General features: G+C 42.2%; 1 protein-coding gene and 1 long non-coding RNA gene across 3 annotated transcripts in view; one reads left to right on the top strand and one right to left on the bottom strand.

Annotated features, from left to right (window-relative positions):
* The window catches only part of LOC145424053 (neuronal membrane glycoprotein M6-b-like), a 47,900-nt gene that overhangs the window by 10,676 nt on the left and 12,312 nt on the right, over positions 1–24,912 (top strand). Inside the window, exon 1 of one of the 2 annotated variants that reach the window (XM_080296841.1) lies at positions 10,003–10,257. The exons of the other annotated variant lie outside the window; for it this stretch is intronic. Coding sequence (XP_080152967.1) covers positions 10,188–10,257 — 70 coding nt within the window. The 5' untranslated portion in view covers positions 10,003–10,187. Of the gene's footprint in view, positions 1–10,002; positions 10,258–24,912 lie in introns of those variants that run through there. 2 annotated transcript variants of the gene reach the window in all.
* LOC145424056 (uncharacterized) lies at positions 1,641–4,985 on the bottom strand. Its single transcript, XR_013905006.1, has 2 exons — positions 4,859–4,985; positions 1,641–2,163 (listed from the first exon to the last, which is right to left on the bottom strand). It is a non-coding gene; the product is annotated as an uncharacterized LOC145424056 (long non-coding RNA).

Below are 24,912 nucleotides of genomic sequence, written 5' to 3' on the forward strand. Positions count from 1 at the left end.
ATGGGCACTTCAGAATCACCAGTTAACCTGACCTCACTAACTGCATGTCTTTGGACTGTTGGAGGAAGCCAGAGTACCCGGAGAGAACCCTGACAACCACAGGGAGAACATACGAACTCCACACAGAAAGGCGCAGTCAGAAACCCAGAACATTGTTGCTGTAACAGTGCTAACCACCGTGCCACCATGCTGCCAGGGCTGAAAATGAAGCTAAGACAGAAGTGCCATAAACTGCAGTTCCTCTAATGGCTACTTGAGTGATTCAATTTCCCATCAACTCTGATATTAAAATGCACAACTATACAAGAGATATAACCATGTTTGCAGCTTGGTACAAAAATGGCTTTGGTCTGAATAATTAGTATCCTTCTTCATATTCTAAAAGTTTGGCAGCCACTTACTTCAGTTCAGTTCAACTCATGTCAAAGCAGTTTGTATTGTACGATTAAAACCTTACAATAATAGAGAGAAAAAACCCTAACCCATGAGCAAGCACTTGGTAACAGTGGGAAGGAAAAACTCCCTATTAACAGGAAGAAAGCTCCAGCAGAGCCAGACTCAGGGAGGTGAGGCCATCTGTCACTGACCTGGTGGTGCTGTCTTTCTGGACAAATATGGTTGGTTTGTTTTTGTTGCATAATTCAAGCTGAACTGAAACTGTTCAGTTCTGGTATTTTATACTCCACCCTGTCATGCCCTTGTAGTCCATTTTTCAGAAGTTTGTTCCTATGAGCTTACTTGGTTGGCATGGTAGCTACGTACATCACTTAGCTGTAGCTACAGGCTACTAATAACTGTGTCATCATTTCAGCTAAACCTTTTGCCATCACTCAATTTTGTAACAACAGTTATTATAAAATAGGTATGTGTCAACCTGAAACTGAAAGCTTTATATCCATGCAACCAAAAAAGTCGACACAACTGCAAAGCAGAAGAAACGGCCCACCTTTAATTCTCCGTATACTGTTTCTCCTGAAGGATCATTTCATTCTCACTGACATAGAAGTTGCATTAGACAAAGACAGGCACAAATAGCTCTGAGTGGCGCACAACTGATTTCTCTAGGCACGGACCAACAGATACTGCAGGTCATCATGAGGCCATCCTCTGGGATCAGAGCTCATGGCTTCATAGCTCAACAAAACAGATGCTTAATGGTGTTGAACAGCGTGTCAGGAAGACAGTTAAAAGGTCAACGCGATGCCTGTAGTGAGACTGAGCGTCACACACAAGACAAAGGAGCAGATTATGGAAACAATAACAGGCATTTGAACTTTAGTGCTCTTTGTCACTGTACATTCATCCTGCAATTTGTTTGCATTGGTCTTTTGACAAAGTGATGCAACCGTTCAGATGTATTTATTTTGCAGCAAATCATAGCATAAATCATCTCAAGGCAGTTGACACAGTAAGGTCAAGACCCTTTTAACTCTTTTCCACATAAAGACAAACTCCCCTGTACCCTCAATGACAGTTGTGACCTCAGTATATATCAGTAAAGGTGTGGTTTAATGACCCTTAGTATAGTTTCTGGGTTTTGAAAAGGCCATGGGCAGACAATAACTTCTGATGCACACACAGTCATTTTGTTCCAGATGGTCAGTCACATTCGGTGACTCAGACAAAAAAACAAACAAACAAAAATAGTTATATTTATTTATATAGCACATTTAAAACAACAACTGTTGACCAAAGTGCTGTACATGTAAAATAAGATAAGACAGGCCTTCTTTAAACTGCAGCTCAATTCATGTTCAAGCCTTTCACCTCTATCTACCGAAACGCTGTCAAACCTAAAATGAGGACGTGGGCGCAGCGAGTGAAAGATTATCCAGGCAACTTATCAGCTACCTTGGCTTATCAACAACCTTAGGGTTGCCAACTGTCCTGTTTTAGCCGGGCCAATTCAATTCAATTCAATTCAATTCAATTTTATTTATATAGCGCCAAATCACAACATAAGTCGCCTCAAGGCGCTTCATAGATACAGAGAAAAACCCAACAATCATATGACCCCCTATGAGCAAGCACTTTGGCAACAGTGGGAAGGAAAAACTCCCTTTTAACAGGAAGAAACCTCCGGCAGAACCAGGCTCAGGGAGGGGCGGGGCCATCTGCTGCGACCGGTTGGGGTGAGAGAAGGAAGACAGGATAAAAGACATGCTGTGGAAGAGAGACAGAGGTTAATAACAGAGAGAGGTCTGTTAATACATAGTGAGTGAGAAAGGTGACTGGAAAGGAAAAACTCAATGTATCATGGGAATCCCCCGGCAGCCTATGACTATTGCAGCATAACTAAGGGAGGATTCAGGGTCACCTGGTCCAGCCCTAACTATATGCTTTAGCAAAAAGGAAAGTTTTAAGCCTAATCTTAAAAGTAGAGATAGTGTCTGTCTCCCGAATCCAAACTGGAAGCTGGTTCCACAGAAGAGGGGCCTGAAAACTGAAGGCTCTGCCTCCCATTCTACTTTTAAATACTCTAGGAACAACAAGTAGGCCTGCAGAGCAAGAGCGAAGTGCTCTAATAGGGTGATATGGTACTACAAGGTCATTAAGATAAGATGGGGCCTGATTATTTAAGACCTTGTATGTGAGGAGCAGGATTTTGAATTCAATTCTGGATTTAACAGGAAGCCAATGAAGGGAAGCCAAAACAGGAGAAATCTGCTCTCTCTTTCTAGTCCCTGTCAGGACTCTTGCTGCAGCATTTTGGATTAGCTGAAGGCTTTTCAGTGAGTTTTTAGGACTTCCTGATAATAATGAATTACAGTCGTCCAGCCTGGAAGTAATAAATGCATGAACTAGTTTTTCAGCGTCACTCTGAGACAGGATATTTCTAACTTTAGAGATGTTGCGCAAATGGAAGAACGCAGTCTTACATATTTGTTTAATATGTGCGTTGAAGGACATGTCCTGGTCAAAAATGACTCCAAGGTTCCTCACAGCGTTACTGGAGGCCAAGGTAATGCCATCCAGAGTAAGAATCTGCTTAGATACCATATTTCTAAGATTTTCAGGGCCGAGTACAATAACCTCAGTTTTATCTGAATTAAGAAGTAGAAAGTTAGCGGCCATCCAGGTCTTTATGTCTTTAAGACATTCCTGCAGTTTAACTAATTGGTGTGTGTTATCTGGCTTCATGGACAGATAGAGCTGGGCGTCATCAGCATAGCAGTGAAAATGTATGCTATGTCTTCTAATGATGCTGCCTAAGGGAAGCATGTATAATGTAAACAGAATTGGTCCTAGCACTGAACCCTGTGGAACTCCATAATTAACCTCAGTGTGTGAAGAGGACTCTCCATTTACATGAACAAACTGGAGTCTATTAGATAGATATGATACAAACCACTGCAGTGCAGTACCTGTAATACCTACAGCATGTTCTAATCGCTCTAATAGGATATTATGGTCGACAGTATCGAATGCTGCACTGAGGTCTAGCAGGACAAGCACAGAGATGAGTCCACTGTCAGAGGCCATAAGAAGATCATTTGTAACCTTCACTAAAGCTGTTTCTGTGCTGTGCTGAGCTCTGAAACCTGACTGAAACTCTTCAAATAAACCTCTGCAGATGATCTGTTAGCTGTTTGACAACTACTCTTTCAAGGATTTTTGATATGAAAGGAAGGTTGGAGATTGGCCTATAATTAGCTAAGACTGCTGGGTCTAGAGATGCTTTTTGAGTAAAGGTTTAACTACAGCTAGCTTGAAGGCCTGTGGTACATAGCCGATCATTAGAGATAGGTTGATCATATTTAAGATCGAAGAATTAATTAATGGCAGGACTTCTTTGAGCAGTTTTGTAGGAATGGGGTCTAAAAGACACGTTGATGGTTTGGAGGAAGTAATTATTGAAGTTAACTCAGAAAGATCAATTGGAGAAAAAGAGTCTAACTTAACATCAATGGTACTAAGAGTAGCTGTAGATAATATTACATCTGTGGGATGATTACTGGTAATTTTTTCTCTAATGATAAAAATTTTATTTGTGAAGAAGTTCATGAAGTCATTACTAGTTAATGTTAAAGGGATGGTTGGCTCAAAAGAGCTCTGACTTTTTGTCAGCCTGGCTACAGTGCTGAAGAGAAACCTGGGGTTGTTCTTATTTACTTCAATCAGTGATGAATAGTAAGATGTTCTGGCTTTGCAGAGGGCTTTCTTATAAAGCAGCAAACTATTTCTCCAGGCAAAATGATGATCTTCTAAATTTGTGACACACCATTTCCTCTCCAGATTACGAGTCATCTGCTTTAGGCTACGTGTTTGAGAATTATACCACGGAGTCAGGTACTTCTGATTAGAGACCTTAGTTTTCACAGGAGCTACAGTATCCAGAGTCGTACGTAGTGAGGAGGTGAAATTATTAACAAGATAATCGACCTCTGTTGGAGTAGCGTTCAGATAGCTGCTCTGCTCTATGTTGGTACAGGGCATTGAAGATGATAACAGTGGGTGGATTATATTCTTAAACTTAGTTACAGCGCTTTCAGAAAGACATCTACTTTGATAAAGTCTACTCTCCACCGCTGTGTAATCAATAATTGTAAATGTAAATGTTATCAGGAAATGATCAGACAGGAGAGGGTTTTCAGGAAACACTGTTAAATGTTCAGTTTCTATGTGACGAGTGATGATTGATCACTTCCTACGTGGATACAGCTTAAATCTTAACAACTTGCATTTAAACTGTTGTGCAGCTATGCTAATGGCTCTGTTAGCTCACAACACAGAAGTGGTGTGTGCCAAATGCTAATTCCGAATTAACATGCTAATGGAAAGCAAGATGATGAATAAACACAAGATATAGCTGATATTTAGTATAACTAAAGTACAGTATAAATTAAAGAACACTGACCTGTCAATGATGCTGAATGAAAGTTATTACCGGTCAAAGGAGCTTGCAAAGAAAAGCGTCTGGACTTCTTTAAGTTGCTTGAAGACGTTTCACCTTCATCCGAGAAGCTTCTTCAGTTCTAAGGTCAAATGGTGGAGAGTCCCAGATATAAACCTAGTGGGAGTAACCCCCCACAGAGGGACAAAAGGACCCCCTGATGATCCTCTAATCGCCTGAGCCAAGGTGTGAAAGCGGGTGTGGGTCCCAATCAGCCAGAGTTTCAGGTGAGCTCATTGTGAAACCTGGCCCCACCTTATCATGCGAATTCCTGAGGTCAGATGTCCCAGGATGTGAGTGGGCGTTAAGGCGTCTGGGAAGGATCTCAAAACTGGATTATAGATGGCAGAGAGTTGGTGTCGTAAACCCCCGCCTCTGTTCAAAGATGGTCGCTCACAGTGGACATAGATGCTTCTTTCACTCCTCTTTCAAACCATCTGTCCTCTCTGTCCAAAATGTGAACATTGGCATCCTCGAAAGAGTGACCTTTATCCTTAAGATGCAGATGGACTGCTGAGTCTTGTCCTGTGGAGGTGGCTCTTCTGTGTTGTGCCATGCGCTTGTGAAGTGGCTGTTTGGTCTCTCCGATGTAGAGGTCTGGGCATTCCTCGCTGCACTGTACAGCATACACCACATTGTTAAGTCTGTGTTTTGGCTTAAAGAAGTCCAGACGCTTTTCTTTGCAAGCTCCTTTGACTACGATGACCTGGGTGACTGAGAACCTTCACAGACAGAAAGTTATTAACATTTCTCCTAATGGGGAAATTTAGAGTGAACTATCCAGCAGTTGTTGAGAAATTTCACAATCATCAAATTGCTCTCCTGATATTTAGACTGTAGTGTTGATATTTTAACCTTTACTGGTGGTGATGAAAAACAAAGCTTGCTGAAGTCAATAGGAGTTATCCTCTGGGGATCATGAACATCTCTGGGAAAGTTCTTCTAATCCATCATGTAGTTGTACAAAGATTTCAGTCTTCTCCATAAATGTGGTTAAGGGTGCTTCCTGCTGCACTTACAGATGTGCACATAGAAGAAGCGAAGCGTCTTGTGGGTGATTCACGCTAGACAACTTGCTTATTTATTTACACGCACTCTAACAGTGCACAAGATGATTCTTCCTCACAACAACAGGAAGCGTTCAATACACTGGCTGCATGTCATCAACAGTAGCCTTCGGCTGAGCTGGTCGTGGGAGCAGAAACGATTTTACTGATAGCACACTGAGAACTTTCATGTCATGGTTATCTCCTTGATTAGATTTTAAGTTTTGGCTGATGGGACATAGAGCCACAGCCACATGAGAAGTTTTCTAGGAACTGATAGGATCGCTAAAAGATCTCAATCACTGCAGCCTGCCGGCAGTGTTTCCCATCTCCATGGAAACAGCAGAGCCTGTATCACTCTGAGACGAGACTGCGCTGATAAAGAGGATGTGACCACCTCCAGAGTATCACGATGGTGTAGAAATATTTAGATTGAAGTCAGTTTGAAGCTGCTCATGGCTATCGTTGCAGAGGCGCTCATAGGCCCGCCGTTCTCCTTTTCTTCCTTCTTTTATTCAACATTAGCTGCACATCTGCTCCCATGAAGGAGCTGCAGTGTGCTCGTTACTGTAGTACGACCCAATTTGAGCGCCACTTTCCCTTCTGTGTCGTTCTAATGAGGGAAGACAGGCAGTCGACAGGCACTCATGCCTTTGCCTTTAATGGACCGAGAGAGTTGTGCAGGCAGATAAGAAAGTTTCTGCAGTGCTGCAGAAGCACAGAGGCTTTTTTTCAAGCTTAACAACTACTTTAAAATGACCTAGATGTTGGATATTTTCCAAAATCAGCTGTTGCATGGGTCACTTCTGAGCACGGGCTTCAAAAGTTTGCATTTTAAATATTTACTGGCGTCACTGACATTTCCCTGCATGCCCACAGAAACAAGCACACTGTTTAGGGTCCAAACTACAGTCCTAGTCTCACTCTGTTGTTAATCATTTCACAATAATACACAGAGGCACAGTTCTATACCTGACTGCCACCCCAAACACACAAACACAGTATGCATCCCTTTGATGAGTCAGTTCAGTACAAATGGGCACGACTCTAAGGATGGCAACATGGCACAGTTGGTGCACCCTTTTCCTTTCATTTTAAATGAATTGCCATGTAATTTGGTACATGGCAATTCATCTGAAGAATATTCATTCTTCAGATCCTGCTGACTTTGGTAATCTTCCCAATTGGTTGTTTTAGTGAAATGTCTGAACAATGAATTCATGCTGTAGAACCACCAACAGATTTTAGCTGCATTTGTGAAGGTTTTGGCTCATTCTGTGACTCACACACTTAATAATGTTACACAATAATCTGTGAGGTGAAGTAAGAGAAGTTTGGAAGAACTCTGTCTTAAGAAATCCTGCTTGGAATTCCACCATAAAAAGAAACAGTTTTGTTGCGCCTTACTTGGTAGGAATTATGAGGACTCTGACTTTCTGACGTCTCTGGAACGCCAAACGGCATGTTGTGTGTGTATGCGTGTGTGTTTTTAACATCGTGCACATGTGCATGTGTGTGGCAGGGTGATCGTGAAGAGTGCCAGGAAGCACTGTATCTCATCTTGTGGACAAGTCCTTAATCTGTGTGACCCAGCAAGGGATTATGGGGGTTCTGAGAGAAAAATGGGACTTGAAGCTCACCCTTCCAGCCTGGTAACTGACAGTTTGAGTTTGTGTGACTCGGTCCTTTTGCATTTCTTCCCTCCTTTCTTCCATTTTTTTTGTCCCAACGCATGACTGTGTTTTGCTACAGATCAAATTAACTACAAAACAGAATTATACCATTTACTGATTATTCAATATCCTCATTGTATGAGCTCTCATTGTTCTATATGGACTACAGAACTGCATAGACTGTAGTGCTTGGCAACTAGTACAGCTAAGTGAAAAGGAATAATCCCCAGACTTAAACTGAAGTCATTTGGTTAATTTGACAGTGAATATAAATGGCCAACTTAAGCATAGCAGCCCAGTAATTTCACATTATGTGTCCGGAGGGAAATTTGTTTAGAAAAAAGCTTCATGTTGAGGTATTTGGATGCATTTCCCAAGGTTGTTGCTGATCCTGTTTCTACTGACTTTAGTGGGAAATGCTTTGTTTTAACAAGATGATGACTTTAACCTCAAGCTATCAGTGCTTAGTGGGCAATAAATGCAAAAATGTATTTATAAATAATCACTTGATGGTCATTAAGGTGGATTTATTTATTTATTTATTTATTTATTTATTTTTGGCTACATTGTAAAAAGAAAGAAAGAAAATTTACTGGTAATTTTCAGCCAATACATGATCCGTTTTTTATGGAAGTTTGCGCAAAAATGGTAATTCAGCTCATAGTTTTTCTTTCCTTTCATTTAAAATGTTTTTTGTTGATTTTTTTATTTTGTATTTCTGTGTCTAAATTCCCTTTTAAAGCTGTATCCATTCATTTTCTCTCACTTTTTAAGCAACAATGGCAAACATTTGCTGTTTCAGGTTCTCGAGCAGAACAGTTTCCTTCATGAAATTATAATGATTAACTTGTTAATTAAAAACTCCAGATGAATCATTATGGGAGCTATTCACAGCCTTTGTATCACTGTGGATTTTTATTTATTTTTTTTGTGGACCACACAAAGAAATAATTATGCTCTATGATAACTACATGTTTTCGTATGGCAGAAGCTCAACTAATCATCTGGCTCCGGTGCTGAAGTGTGCTGTCATTAAAGGGAATAATACTTCTTACCAAACTCCCTTGACTCCTACATGTTTTCGTGGTGTCTCGTTGGGTGGTCATTCATTTATGCAGCAGGCTCAGGTTTCCTCGTGGTGCTTAGAGCCATTCAAATGTCAAAAAGTCAGTGTGATTGGAGACCCTCTTGCATATGGTGCAGGGCAGGGTGTTAATTTCAACCCTCAGGGTGAATGGACCCACTAAATGTCATATATGTCACGTTAGCCATTCTGGCGTCTGATGTTTTGTTAGATGAAAACATCAGGGGCTGTTGGGGTGGGGTGGGGTGAGGGGGGATTTCCTAAACTGTTTTTGTGAGCTGAGCTTTGTCTAAAACAGGGACGCGTGGGCTCAAATTAAAATCTTATTTAAGAGGATTCGGGACAGATGGTGTCCCATTGTTTGGGGATGTGTTTATTATTAGAAAATGGGGTGAATGATGAAAACTGCACAACACACTCCCTCGACCCCCACTTTGCATAAACACCCCCACTTTGTAGGCATTTCTCTGGGATTCAAGGACCCACCTTGATCGGTTTTTCATTAGATTGTGGGAACAACTAATCAGCAGTGAAATGCAGAGGTGAACGTGTCGCTTTGTACCAGTTCGGAAGCTCTAATTGGTCAAAGATGGTTCGGTCAGAGCTCAAATGAGTTTAATTGAAGCTACTTAAACACAAGAGGAAAGCAAGAGATTGATTTTGAATGAAACATAACCATTATGCAACACACAACCAAGCGTGCTGGCTGTTAATGAGAGCTGGCTGGTTGCTCAGAAGTGTTAAAATAACTGATGTTCAATGTGAGAGAAAGCTGAAAATCAGTCACTACCCCCTTTTCCCAGCCTTCCTGCTCAGGTTCTTGCTCACTTTTATTTCACACAGTTACACTCTGTTACAGCATCTCCCTCTTTTCCCCTCTTCACTCCCTCCCTTCCTCTTTCTGCCTCTTTCCATCCTTTCCTTCCCTCCCTCATTCTCTGTTTCTCTCTTAGCTCACCAGATGGAGAGGGGGCGGTGTGTGTGTGTGTGTGTGTGTGTGTGTGTGTGTGTGTGTGTGTGTGTGTGTGTGTGGGGTTGTGGTTGCATGGTTACTCGTGAGTTTGCATATTGAAATCACCTGCACATTTTGTCCTTATCCAAGCAAACAATAAAACAAATCAAAATCACAGGAATCCACAGATGAAACAGTCTGACAAGATTTTATTATTATTATTAATTTTTTTTTTTGCAATAATATGTCACCAAAATATATTTAGAGAGTAATTTACATCATGAGGATGATTTTGGGCGCCAAAAAGGGAGTCGGCAGCATTTGCATTTCGAAACTGAATTGTTGATATAGACAGAGAGACGGTGGCGAGCTTAAACAGAGAGAAGGAGAGATAGCGGGAGAGAGAGAGGGAGGGTGTGTACGAGAGAGAGAGACGGAGAGAGAGAGAGCATCCAGTCACCAGGATAGGCTCCATCATCCACACACTGTAAGGTACAAGTGCAAGTAGCCTGCAAGGAGACTATATTCCCCTAAAATAATGGACGGGACAAAGCCTGCCATGGAGTCCAACGCAGAGGAGACTCAGGACGAGGGGCAGGAGAGCAAAGGTACGCTCAATCCGCAGCTGGCATTTGCGCGTTTTTGGCATTTTTTCCCCCTGTCTTTGGAGACATTTGCGTCTGCGCCAGCGCGAGCGGGTTTAACCTACTTGCAATGGCTTTCTCGCTTGCGCGCGACACAATAGCATGGCTTTTTTTGTTCTGCGGCCGCACACCTATTTGAGGGCGATTTGGCGACGTGGGAATATGGTGATCGAGATTATTTCGCGCGGTTTCGAGCGCAATTTAACGTCTTGGTTTGCGATTTCAAAGAATGTGTGTGCGTGGGGGGGGGGGGGGGGGGGAGACGGATGCAGGAGGGAGACAATGAGGGGGTGGGCGGCTTGATGCGCTCGGGAAGGTTGCTCGTTCTGGTTTTATGGAGCATGCATTAATGCCAATTTGCTTTTGCGTTGCTGCACGATCGTGAGCTCATTCCTGCCTAATGAGCGGCTGATAACGGGGCCGCGCGCCGTGCACGGCTGCATTATTGTTTTCCGCCAGGTGGATCCTCCCGCCGCAGCCGCTTTGATTGTTATCGGCGGTCTCCATGAGGGCTGAACTGTCAGGAGCGCGATTAATCGAATATAGAAGAGATTCTTATTTGTTGTTGTTTTAAAAAAAATAATTAAAAAATCAGCTTTTATTAGACGAACCGGAGGCTACGAAACAATCAATGATCCTGTTGGCGCAAAAAGATGGTCGCGTCCATCATTTAGAACCCAGGCGCACTCGAAACAGAGCCTCTGTGTGATGCACGCATGCCGATTTGGACCCCTGCGCCATGCTCGTTTTTATATAATGCAATGAAAATGCAACAATGTATGTCACACCATCAGTGGTTAAAATACATTTAGACCTTTACATGCACATGGAATTAATTTACAGGCGCAAATGTGCAAACAGCCTGTCACCTGTCAAAGACAAGCAAGCAATTAGATATTTTTCCCTCAAAATCGTGCTCAAACTGTTGCTCATACTGACTCTGTGTAGGCGTTTCTTTGTGCGTCGGAGGACTCGACATCCATACAGAGTGGATGTGACTGATTTGTTTTCGTTGTGGCCTGGTAGTAAAAATCACATCCTGCAGTTTGGGGGCAGCTGAAAACAGGCCCTGGTGATTATAGACTTACTAAAATGTGAATGTGCAGCACAAACAGTCTGAGGTGTAAGTCGTAATTTAGTCAGTGATGGGTGTTTTAAAGATAAACACCTTTTTTATGTTTACACCTGGGGAAGGGTTGTGTTTCAGCTGATCAGACATCCTGCCCTTAGGCCTCCTTAGAGAGGAGGATAGGTGACACCAAGTCAGAGTGCATATGCCCGGAGGGCTTTGCACAGACACTCACCTCACAGCGCCATGCAGTGTCTTCTGCAGATTGCATTCACAGTTGTGTGTGAACCCATCTTAAAATGAAGTGTTTATGCTTGAAAACCGGCTAAAAATGACTAGATTGGAAGCAAATATTTACATTTGTACTTTTAGTATTAGATTGGATTCGGTAAGTTTGGAAGGAAATCTTTATTCCTAGTTGGAAATCAAACTAGAAGCACATTCTCTGCCAGTAAGTTTATGTGGTTTTGCTGGAACTCTATTTTATTCCTTGGTCCTGTCTCGGTGATATTGCTGGGTCACCGTTTGTCTGTGACGTAAAGTTCAAAAGTGTGGGGTGTCCCTCAACAGTAATGTTTCAAAAAGATATTACATCATCTTCTCCCAAGGCATCCTGTCACGCGCACGCCCATGTCCAATGAGAGCCTTTTGTGTGACTTCAGCTGAGAGAGTGGGCGAAGCCTCTTTAAAGGCCTCTAAAGATAGAGAGCCATATTTATAGCTATCGATAGATCCCTTGAATTCATTAATGACTATTTTCTGAATTAGCGACATTATAACACAACTGCTTTCTCCCAGTTCTGCAGCCTCGCTGCTGTGCTCCAGGTGTGATGTTGCGCAACCAAGTCCACCTACACCAGTGGCCCAAAATAGACCAGATTGGAGGATGGCCTATTTGTTGGTGTAATCATTTGTGTGTGCCTTTGACATCTGGAATGTGACCATAAGCTTGTAGCATCCCTTAAGAAGCTGAAGACTTAAAGTTGGGGCAACAAGGCGAGCGCTGTCGTGTAAGGCGCTTGTGTCCGTGTGTGCCAGCATTTCTGAATCAGGAAGCACATGTACGAAGTTTGGAGTAAACACTTAAACAATCCCAGATGCTTGGTGTCACAGTCGGAGGCTCAAGGCAGGATTTGTGCTTAAATTGTGATGCTTGAGTTCCTATTTCTGCAGCGGATTCTTCGTGTTTAGTTTTAAACGACTGATTAAAGAACTGCTTATGTCAGCTGATTGCGGTTACATCCATTGTGGCACCGTGGGTAACAGGAAATTGTAGCAAGAGCAACAGAAAGTAGAGTTTCTTCTCTTTGTAGAGGCTTACACTTTTTTCATTGTAACATCCACTCAATGTCATGGACACATTTCGTGAAAATCTAAATGAATGCTAAGTGCTACCTAATAGAATACACCGCAAAAGCAATGGGGGCCTCCACCCCAATGGAGACAGCCACCTCCCGCCAAATAGCTTGAACAGCATCTTTGTGATAGTTCTTATTATAGCAGACGTTTCCACCTGTACATAAAAGACAGATTTACGAAGTGTCTTAAACCTGCATTCTCTCTAACGGCCAGCAGAGGGCAGCTCTGATGGAATTCCAATTGTATAAAAGGCAAAAGGGAAACTGCCGTTTGTTGCTTTGATCTGTGACCTCAGGAAAATTTTTTCTCATGAGTTTATGGGCTCAAGCACTAATTTAAAGTTTTATTGAATACAGCACAATGCTCATTTTTTAAATTAGCCCCTTATTTCTGTCCAAAGAGATGACCAAGAAGGATATGTTTGAGTGGGTTCTACATTGTGACTGACAAGTTACTATTGAATGAGCACACAGCATCCTTCTGAGCCTGAGTTAAACCCACCCATTTCTCATCCGTTCCAAAACTATGCTAACCAAAGTCCATCTTTTATATACAGTATGTATGTCTTTAGGATCATTTCTGCGACAAACAGAAAAAGTGAAAACATTACAATTTAAAAATCTGTCCATAATGTAAATATTTTGAGTTTCATGCTCAAAAGTTCTGTACTTAAGAGGATGTGTAGTTAGATATAATTTTTTTAACTTTCTTGCCAAAGTCAAGTCTGTCAGTTAGCGTTTAGCATGAAGACAGGAAGCAGTGAAGCAGCTGGCTTTCATGGTGTGTCTAGCTTTGGTTATTCTTAGAATATTATAAGTGAACTGAGTCATAAGTATGATATTTTAGCACATACTTTGGATTATTTCTCTTCACATTACTTGCTTCCATTAGCTACATGTTCCCTTAGCTTCAGCTCCATTAGCCAATCATGGCAAACAGAGTCTTGTTCTTAATTGAACCTTCATTGTGTCTGTCTGCAGGGTCTCTGTGTGACATTTCGCTGAGAGTAATTACAAACTGGAAAATGAACACAGAACACAGACGTGGTTTATAATCAGGGGGTGGGTGGCGGGTGGTGTTTGGGTGGGTTCGGATTGATCCTTTTGCTTGATTGCTTCCTATAATCTCTAATCTGTGCGTGTGCGTTTGTGCGTTGAGGTGCTCTGAGCTCAGATAACAAGACATCATCTGTGCTCTCTGAGGTGCAATTATATCAGATTTCATTAGGCTGAGACAGTTTGATTAGCGAAAGCAAGCATCTCTTTTTTAAAAACATTTTTTTACCTTTAATGTGACTCCCTGAAGCGGCTTTAAGCGCTTGAAAGTGCCCCTGAGCGCATTTCAACTTGCTGCTTCTGTCCTGCCCTTTGTTGTAAATGCTTGGCCTGTTCACACACACACACACACACACACACACACACACACACACACCGTCCTTCCCTCTCCTGCTTGTGTGTGCGTGCAGGCCTGCTCTTACATAACCCAGTGCCGGCTCGCCGTCTTTGGTTATGATGTTCAGATCAGAACCGTAAGAGATTACATCATTGTCTGGAAGGATACAGGTTTAGTCGAATTTTCTGCATGGAAGGGCAGAGCTGCTGCTGCAGCTTCTGAAGCACAAAGCGAGTTCCTCTTAATCAGGCTTTGTTTTTTATTTTTTTTGCTTTCTGCTGTCTTACCCGCATCTGCATTTAAAAATTCTGAATCTTACAAGACTCTCGCGCTAAAGCAGACTGAAGGGTCTGCATGTCTTTGTGAATTTCAAAACGCTCCTTTTCTTGCCTAGAATCCAGGCCAGCGAGAATCTCTCCAGATTTGACAGCTCATTTTAGGAAAAAATAAAATTTATTTTAAATCAAATCAATTCACTTCAGTCCTTTCACTCTTATTTTGAAAGTTCTGTTTCCGCTAAACAACCAGTCCTGGCCCTTCCTGTCACATGTTTCCTAGAGAATCTCTCGCCCCATGGTCGACAGACTCCAGAGCAACCATAACTAGTTTTCTTTCTGCTCTAGGAGTCTTCTTTGAGCTGAAAAGTCAGTCTAAGCAGGCCCTGCTGCAGGTAGAGAGCTGCTTTGCTGCACTAAGCTCATCCAGGATGCAGTAAGAACTGGTTTCTAAGACCATCGACCGGGCATCCAATCAGAGACTGTGTGATACTGCAAATTTTTTGTATGGATCCGGCACCAAGTAAAGGCAGTGCCAGTAATGCCAATTTGCTCATTTTTAACACATTTTTACATCACAAAAGTAACAATCTGAAAATGTGCTTCAGTTTTATTCATAAAGTGACAGCAAGGTTGCACAAAGAGGAAAATAACCACTGTGAGGTGTGATGACATCCTGGCCTTATACGTGTATATATTTGGGGGGGGCAGACAGGGGTCACTGGAGAAAAAAAGCTTCAGTGCTACAGTCCAGCTGAGCCCAGGCTGACACCTTGAATTTAAAGGCCAACCTCTGTTTGATGATCCTCAATCAGGTGAGGCGGCGGTGAGGAGCCGGGCGGGGCTGTTCTCCCTGCTGACATTTGGTTTGTGCTTCTTGTGAATATCGGGGTAGTTTCTCTCCCCAGCTGTCTTTACTACATCTCGATCAAGCTATTCTTTAATGTCATATTAAAAAGTTTGGGCTCCTCTCTTGACCTCTCATTTTTTATTTGTGTGTGGATGTAAAGCACCAACAGAGGATTTATTTGCCAAGTAAATATACGTCCAATGGAGATTTTTGCTCCTTTTTTGAAGGAGCATGCCGCCTGTGTTCAGTCTTTTTCTGGCTTGTAATCCACTTTACAGACCAAATCAAAGCTCTGCTGCCACACACACACACACACACCCACACATACACATAAATCTTAAGAAGCTTCCTCTCCACACTTGTGAAGGAGTAAGATTTACCAGAAAGCCACTCATTATTCAGCGCTTATATTTGTCTTCAGGGCAGGAAACTGGTAAATTCATCACTCGGCCTACACGCATTTATCTTCAGCGGCTTTGTGGAGCATCCCAATATTTTTCTCTCTTGCAAAGTAGAAATTAGATAAAGTTCAGGTCACGATATACCAAAGTTACATTGATATGAATATTTTTTGAGACGTGTTGGTGTAAGCCATGCTTACAGGTGCTGCTTCCTTTATCGGTGCTTTGACACAGTGTTTCAGTCACCATTAAACTGGGAGCTGACACCTAACAGTCCGGCCAAATGCAAACCTCGCTCTTTCTCTCACACACCCACGTCTACTCGAATGCACAGACTCGCCTGAGCTGGAATCGGTCTCCTACTCGACTTTGTTACAAACAGCCTCCTCTCACTAAGGCTTTTACTCCCTTCACTTGCTTTTTATGGCAGACAAAAAAGAAAAAAGCTCCCACACATCAACTATATGTAGTTATGTCCTTGTGAACTTTTAATCTGTTTGTTCATCAATGCCAAAAATATTATATGAACCTGTAACACCAACTGCATCATATTTAATATGAATTTTTGAGACCTCTACATCATCAGTATGACTTTATTTTTTTATAACCAGACACATTTAGAGCCACTGAAGTAGCAAAAATTATACTAATTCAAACTTGTACATGCAAGTTGGCAGTTAATGTCTTTTATTTTAAATTTGTCAGAAAGTTCAGTAAATGCGCAAGTTTATTTCATAGTTCAGGCTTTACAGGGTTAAAACAAGGACAAGTTACATTAATAGTGATTCAAGGCTTTATTTATTTATATAGATAAGCATCAAAGACAAATAAGAAAAACTTAAGAAGTATAGTTTGTCTTTTAAAAAGTGAAATCTTATTTGCTAGTGCCTTAAACCTTAATTCTTTCTAATGGCCAGCAGGGGGCGACTCCTCTGGTTGCAAAAAGAATAGAAGTGCATGGGAAGATGACTCTTTTTCCCACTTGATTTAATGTCACAGCAGGAATGTTCCTTATGGGGTTATGGTCTCTATCACCAGTTTAAACTCTGTATTTGGCGACACATGAAAATATGGTCCCATTTTAGTCAAATAGACAATATCGCAGCATTTGCTTTCAGATCGGGCTACCGTGTGATTCTCTGTCACAGAAGCGTCCTGTGTGCTTCGTTTCTCAGTCAGATCCTCTCAAGATAGTCAAAGATGCCAAAGTTGAGGCTTCAAAATATCCATAAATGGATGATTTTACATGCATTTTTATGTAGCTGGTGATTTGCTGTGCTATCAGGTCAATGTTGCATGCAAGGAATCAGCAAAACTAAAGGAAAATCTTTTTTTTTCTGTGCAAAACACAAACTACACTTGTGATTCTGTCTTTACATGCTTTAAAAATCCCTCTGACAAATCTGACCCCACGTGCTCTGGCATCTTCACTGTTAACACCGATTAATTTGTCATTAATTTTTTTTCTGCTTCTCTCCTCTGCTTCTTCTGTCTCCTCTCTTCTCCTCTTTGTCTTGTCCTTTTCCCTCTCTCTCATTCCCACATTTACACTAATGCGCACACACCCTTCGCCTATCCTCCTCCCGCCCCGGAGGTGTGTGAGGTTGTGGGAGCATGTGAAAGCCGTCACACAGAGAGAGGCTCATGTGTTCCTCATTTGAAGCCATTTGCCCAAAGCATGCTGTCAGCCTCCATCTGGATATGTGTGTGTGTGTCTGTGTGTGCGCTTGTATTTGTTTACGTGTCAATGACCAGGAGTGGTTGAGGGGAATGTCTGTGTCAGTGCTTCGCTTGCACTAAAGGAAAAGCTCTATTTTTGGACACACATGTGGGCGAGACCGTGTGGTGCACCATTGTGCTCTTACTCTCGGTCCCTGCACTGTGGTCACATTTTTTTTATTTGGCTCTGATCTCTGTGTGTACACACAAAACAAGGACTATGTCGTGTTAGAGTGCCTTGCTATTTATTGTCTGCATGAAAGCGCGCTGCACTGAGGAAACTCCCTTTAAAAGAGCCTTTTGTTTCTCACCTTAAAAGGAATCTTTGTATTCGCTGCATCACAAAGGAGTTTTAAAAAGAAAGCATGGTGTTTTACAACATGTCAACAGAGTTTTGATATTGTTAGTTTAATTTCACTTGGTTTCTGGAGTGGGTTAACTCATTTCAGCTTAGTTTTTATTGTGTGACTTACAGTGGCAGGTCCAGTCTTTTTAATTATTAAAATATGGACATCAGGTGATTTAGGAGATTTTTCTACATCAGCATGTAAATTTGCCCAAAATGACTAAACTAAACTTGAGAATGTGCCATAATTTCATTCAGCTAATCATATGACAGCAAGTTAATGCATTCAGAAACAGTTAACATGACTATGAAGTTAGCACTTGGGGGAAGGTGATTTATGTGGCTTTGAGCGTGGTTGGTGCCAGACAGGCTGGTCTGAGTATTTCAGAAACTGCTGATCTGGTGAGATTTTCCCACAAAACCTCTCTGGGGTTTATGGCCAGAAAAAGAGAGAATATCCAGTGAGCAGCAGGTGTCTGGATGAAAATGTCTTGTTGATGCCAGAGGTCAGAGGGCAATGGCCAGACTGCTTCAAGCTGATTGGAAGGCAACAGGTAACTCAAATAGCCACTTGTTACAACCAAGGCATGCAGAAGAGCATGCTGGGTGTCACTCCTAAAAACAGATGTTTGGAAAAATGTTGGCTGGTCTGATGACTTTCAAATTTTGCTGCAGCATTCAGATGGTAGGATCAGAATTTGGCATAAACAAGCATGGAGCCGTCCTCCCATGTGTGTCATAAAATTGGTCATCAGACAGTTTGTCTGCAACTATTCTGTAAACTGGTCTTTTAAGTAAATGCCATGTTTGCTTCCTAAAATGGATCTTGGGAGTCACAGTTAAATTTCTTGCCCCAAAAACCTGTACGGAAAACCCTAAAATTCATTATCATCATCATCATGGTTGCACTGGTTTTGTTGTTCCGACTGCATCTTGAATATTATGTTTTTCATGGTGATGTTTGACAGTATACATCCTACCATTCTTAGCTTTTCTTCTTACTCTAAAGTACGCTACCTACCTCGCATTAAATACCTTGTTATCCCCCAGAACTTCCCTGGATGAGGTCCTACTAGGGCCAGTTCTTCCACAAACACCAGTTCAGTTCAATTTTAGTTAACCAGCACCAAATCAGAACAACAGTTGCTTCAAGGCGCTTTATATTTTAAAGTAAAGATCCTACAATAATAGATAGAAAACCCCAACAATCACACGACCCTCTATGAGCAAACACTTGAAGCAGTGAGTGGCAGCCAGCTGGTACAATTGGTCTGAGATGAGGGGTCAAAAGACAGACTGTGAAAGAGAACCACAGATTAATTATAATGAATGAATGAATGCAAAGTGGTGTGTAAATATTAGTGAAGGTGCAGGCCTTTCTAAGACAGCTAGCTACTTCCTACTGTGGAAGACGGACCTCTTAGCTCGCATTAGCCTCACAATCATGCCAACATTAACCAACATTATCCGCTAATTCTAACATTCTGAGGACTAAATTAAAAACAAAATTACACCCAAACTGCTGATGTCTATAACTGTGTTGCCCTAGCAAGAAGCAACAGATTGCTAGAATTTGGAAACACATACCCCTGCTAGTGCAAAAAAACTGTAATCTGAACACATCACCCTCCAACGCTGCATCTATGTTTGAATCCCAGACTGCAGTGAGTGTATGACTAGCAGCAAGTGGCAGGTTGGCGCAGCATGTCTTGTTCCTGAGTGATGCCAACCTCCTCTGGCCCCCGTCCATCACCCACTGATGTCCAATCTGCTTCTCTCATCCATACCTAATAAAATTCCTGACGCCGATTAGCGCTTGTGATCATTAGCCACAGCTGACATCAACAAGTGACTCGCCGGAGTTACGTGTAGGTCATTCTGTGGCTCGATTTCAGGCAAGAGTCTCAGTCCTGCTTTTTTATGTACGATTCATCTCGTAGCCTTTTCTTTTTATATGTATAAGAGATGTAACTATGTGAAGTCAGCCACCGCAGAACGTGCTTTTGTGTTATACTAAATGAGACTTGTAGCTCATGTTTTAAAGTTCATGCTCAGTGGTGCTTTTGTGCCACACACACAGACTTAACGTGCAGAGTCCCTGAGGCGGCTGAAAGTGAATCTCCATGATCACATCGAGTTGGAGGAGAGGCGAATGGGCCAGGGGAGGGCCACTGACTTCTTTGACGTCTCAGGGAAAGTGACATTAGCCAAGTTGGTTGCGTAACCGCTGAGCCATTCACTCCAATGGCACCGCACTTCTGGCCAGAGGGGCCATTTTACATTTTGGTGGAACAAGACTCAAAGTAATAGCTTTGACTGCGCTCCACTGAGCCAGCAGACGGTGGCTCAGGACAGGTGACCCTGCCTCTGCATACGAGACGATAGGAGACAATGGAGAGCGGTTTAAGTAGTTTTCACACAGGGTATGAGGTCAGTGAACTATCTGCCATCAGGCTTTAAATCGTGTCACTGCACGCTTAAGGCAGGTGCTTTTAAATGAACTCCTTTAGTGCTGTGCATGTTAATTGCACTCGCCTCATTATGCCAAATAGCCCCAGAGGAATACAGTGTTCTTTCATCATATTGTGCGATGAAACGCTCCAAATGACGTGACTGCCTGAAGATAAATCAGGGGTCCTAAACTTCATGCTGCTCATTATTTTTGTTCTTGGCGTGTCCCCTTTTTGGAAGCGTCAGTGTCAACCGTGGTGGTTTGGATGCAAACTGGCAACAAGCTGATTTTGACAGTTTGTGTGTTTTGCTCTACATCTGTGTGAGCATCCGCTCTCATGTGCGCCCCATCTGTGTAGGCATTTCTGTAGAATTTATTTTAACATGGGTAAGTGTGTTTGCTATGTGTGTCTTGGGACTTGCTTCTCCCTCTCTCTCCCAGCTGGCAGCGTTTAGCTCAGATTGACTGCTGAAAGAGAGAGAGAGCTTTGCAGGGGAATGAACACGGCACAGATCAGCAGGATAAAAAAGTATTGATCACGCAGCGGAGTGCCGAGAACGGGATTTGAGCGTCGCACGTTCCATCAAGCTCAGTTACGCCCGGGCAGATGCTGACCCTGTGGCCCTTCGTAATTCTGCAAAATCAGCCAAGGGTTTCTCACAAACACAAGATTTGGGTCAGTTATGTACCGTGGGAAATAAAACAGCAAAAAAAACCCCAGCATGTCCTTTTAATCAGCTACAAGCTGGTATATTCCTCAGAACAGAAATCAAAAGATCAGAAACTATCTCCAACATCAGGAACTTATCATTCCTTTGAACTAAATGCAAATGCTTGTGAGGAGTCCACACTTTCCACATATGAAAGTTCATGTCCTTCTCAGTTGAACGTACTCAGACATCTTCTGGGTAAGTCCATTAACGCACAATGATTAAGCCAGTTGCATATTTTGTTTTTCTGCAAACATGACCTGATGTGACCAAGTCATCGGGATGCTGAAAAGAAAAAAACAAAAATGAAAGATGTCTAATAGTTGCTCTACCACACACAGGTGATATGTAACTTCTTGCTAATTTAAGACGAAACCCCTCATCAGAAAAGCCCTATCCATCCATTTTCCAGTTCAGAGCTGCAGGGGAGCTGGAGTCCACCCCAGCTGTCAAGGGGTGGAAAGACGGGTTGCCAGTCTGACAGACATTTATGCTCACCCAATTTAGAAACACCACTTGACCCACACATGTTTTTGGACTGTGGGAGGAAGCTAGAGGATTTGTGCCCACAAAAGCACAGAGAGAACATGCAACCTCAACACGGAAAGCCCAGCCTGGGGTTGAAACCAGGACCTGTTTGCTTTGGCAGTGGCTCTAACCACCACACACTTAAACTCTGTTGCACTGACAGGATGGTACATTTGTCAAGGTTCTGACACTGATTTGTTCACGGAAACAAATGTTTTCTTTTGAGCAATAAGTGAAACTTTTTGAGTGAATTACAGGCTTTTTGCGGGCAAACCATTATGTGCTGCTTTGTTTCTTATTGTTCTGAAAAGCGACCGAAAACAACTTCAAAGTGTCGTTTGACAGATGGAGGCAAAATGAGGAGAAAATCTAAAGAAAATAAAACAAAATGAGTATTCTCGTGTTGTTTCTTTGCACAGAACGGTCTGCAGAAGACGCATCTGACGAATCATGCAGATACAGCAACTGTGCATGTGCTAATAACCTGCCAGATAATCCGTGAGATAATTATTTTTTTATTACAGAGATGAGAGAATGCAGATAGTCCTGTTTATAGTATATTAGTCAAATTTGATTAAAATTAATTGCAGTGAGTAATTGTTTTGGCTTCTATTTGCATCTACGCCACAGTATACTGATTATCTTTAGATTCAGGACCACGACAGCTTATCATCTGCTGTCTTTTTGATCAGTCCAGTTGCTAAAAGTGCAAGAAATATACCCTAAATTCTGCTTTTTAACATTTTTATCTGCATAACCACTTAAATGGCTTCAGACAAAATGCATATGGCCTACACCGAGCACTGTGCTTGATTCAATCACAGGTAGACACTGAAAGGACTGACATTGCTGCTGTTGTGTAGACAGATCCTTTGTAGAAAACTGTCTGGGCTCCAGGAATTTCTCACGGTAATTTTTTTCTAACATTGTATAGTCAGAATTATTAAAATGTTTACCCAGAACATTACTGGCACATCACAATGGTTGCAACCAATCAGCGTTTGCAACTTTGTGCCAATGTGCATAATCTGGCCTAGCTGTTGGCTTCCTTACAACCAGGCTGATTATCCAACTGTTCATGTTTCTTTTTTGTTGCGGTGATGTAGCCGTGTTCCCAGATTTAGTGAATAATGTTGGTGGAAAAAACTGGTTAAAGAAAATACTGAGAAAAAGCGAATTGAACTTCGTAATGCTGCGCTTTTGATGTTCTCTTTTGCAGTTTTGAAGAAGCTCTGAAGAACATTTTATCCCTCTCCACAAAGTGGAACAATGGAAATCTCCCAAGCTGTAGTTTGTGCGTGGCTGTGCCGGGAGTCTGCAGCCATTGAGCAGATGGGGCTTTTTTTTTATTTCCACCAGAGGAGGCGCAGTCATCCATCCCCCCCTCCCATCTCTTTTTTCTTCCTTCACTTTCCCACACCTTTCCCACTCTCTTCTCTCTTGTGGGAAACTACCCATAATGCACTGTGAGGAAATTGCCCCATAATGAATACAACACTTCTAAATTTGAATGGAGCCTCAGGCAGTGGCCAGATCGGCCACTGAAATATTCACAAAGCTTTAATAACGCTGTTATTCCTGGCAGATGCACTGTGCGCACTCACAGTTGGCGATAATCATGCTGTGCCACTAGGTTTATGGCAAATCATTAACTATCAGGACAGTGGGACACCTTTACTCTCAGTTTATATTTAAATCTGATTTATAGAAGCACAGAAATCGATGTAGCCAGAGAAATATAGTGCATAAATCAAGGCAATATTAACTAGACATTAGCAGATCCTGCTACCGACTGAGAAAACAATGATATATTGACCTCAGTTATTTTTCCCTTCATACCTACTTAGATGTCTGTTATTAAAACCAAATGCTACAAAATGTGACAAAGTTTATAATGCGAAGTGTATTCGAGGGATTATTTCATAGCAAACGCTCTTCATTTTGTGTCGTGGGTGTCAGGTGATTGACAGGAAGCGGAGCGTAATCACAAAAGATGTCAGCAATCTGTGACAGCTTCTGTCTCCAACCACATCCATTGCGTGCCAGGCCTCATTTATCCAGTCAAAGAGCCTCAAAGGCTCTCTTGTCCAATAAGACTTGGGTTTGAATTTGATGAAAAAAATAAGGCTTTGGTTCTAAAACAAGGCTAACTGTTCAGAAAACCTGAAATGAGGATGAAGAAATGCCACTGTTGTTAAATATTTAAGGCCTCAGCCACACGGGCCTAGCGACCAGCTGGTGAAACCCTCATAACCTGTGGTTCCTTGGGGAAAATGTGTACTCTTGGTGTATTACCAGTTGGCAACTCTTTGCTGGTTATTGTTGGTGCTGCACCAGAAACCTCCTGTTGATTGCTGTGTTAGCTGCAGTTGATGGTGGTAGGTGTGCCCCACTTTGGATTGTATGCCACTTTTAAAATATTTGCATTGCTTTACACTGACAGTAGGCAAATGGTGGGTAGTGGAAGTTTTTACATCACCAGCTTTCAAGCTTTTCGTGATGATAGAGGCACTTTTACCTCACAAGTATCCGATTTAAGGATGTGCTGAAATAGTGAAATAGTTCGAATGAATCCACATTAATGTCCCGCTGTAACACAAACAGATGTAGCAGCTGACTGTCAACTCCCATGATTTGTTGGAGAAAAGGCGCTGTTTTGGTCAGAGACATCTTTGGAGAACATAATGGCTTCAGTTTCCCTTCATAAGAGACTGCAAAACTGTGAAAATGTTCAAAATCTTAAAATACTCTTTAAGGCTGCACATCTACTGCTGCAGCTCGTGCTTTTCTAAACTGGGGGCTTGCCAGCTTTCACTCACTGTCATTAATACACATGAATATAGACGAGCATCTCACGTACGTCCACTTCAGAAAACTAAGCTTTAACTAGTTCCTGGTGAAGCATCTGTTAGCTGAATTTCCTGCATCACTTAATGAAAGGTGTAACTTCAGACCATGAAAGCTTATCATGGTCAGTAGTTATAATAGTTACAAGTTATAACATGTGTGAGTGGGGCACGATACTTCCACATCAGCAGTCTATGTGGCTTTTTGTGGCATGTACTAACAGTATACTATTCTTACTTGCAATTTCTGTTTGACCCAGTTCCCAAAAAGCGACTTTAGAGTAAACCAGATTGCCTTCCCTCCGTATTTCCTGTGTTATAGCTCCAGTTGCTTTAACGTCCTGCAGCTGGTTGTTATTTTTGTTTTGACTTCCATTAAGCACCGATCTCTGGGTTTTGATTCAGGCTACATCACTCTGAGTGTACGTGTGAGAAGAGCGCAGCGGCTGCTAAGGACTACGCTACCGCTGAACTGGGTCGCGGGTAACACGTTGCTATGGCAACTGCCATTTGCGGCCCTGGGGCCAAGAACTGCTTTTCACTTACTCTTTCTCATTCTTCTCTCTGTTGTTTCTCTCTCGCGTTCCCTTTCTTCACCTCCTTCTCTCTTTCCTTTTTCTTACTCATCCCTTTGTTCCTCTGCTTGCTTTTATCCATCTTGTTGCCGCTCTT

This window comes from Astatotilapia calliptera, chromosome 23 (assembly GCF_964374335.1).
Source record: "Astatotilapia calliptera chromosome 23, fAstCal68.1, whole genome shotgun sequence".
Classification (NCBI taxonomy): domain Eukaryota; kingdom Metazoa; phylum Chordata; class Actinopteri; order Cichliformes; family Cichlidae; genus Astatotilapia; species Astatotilapia calliptera.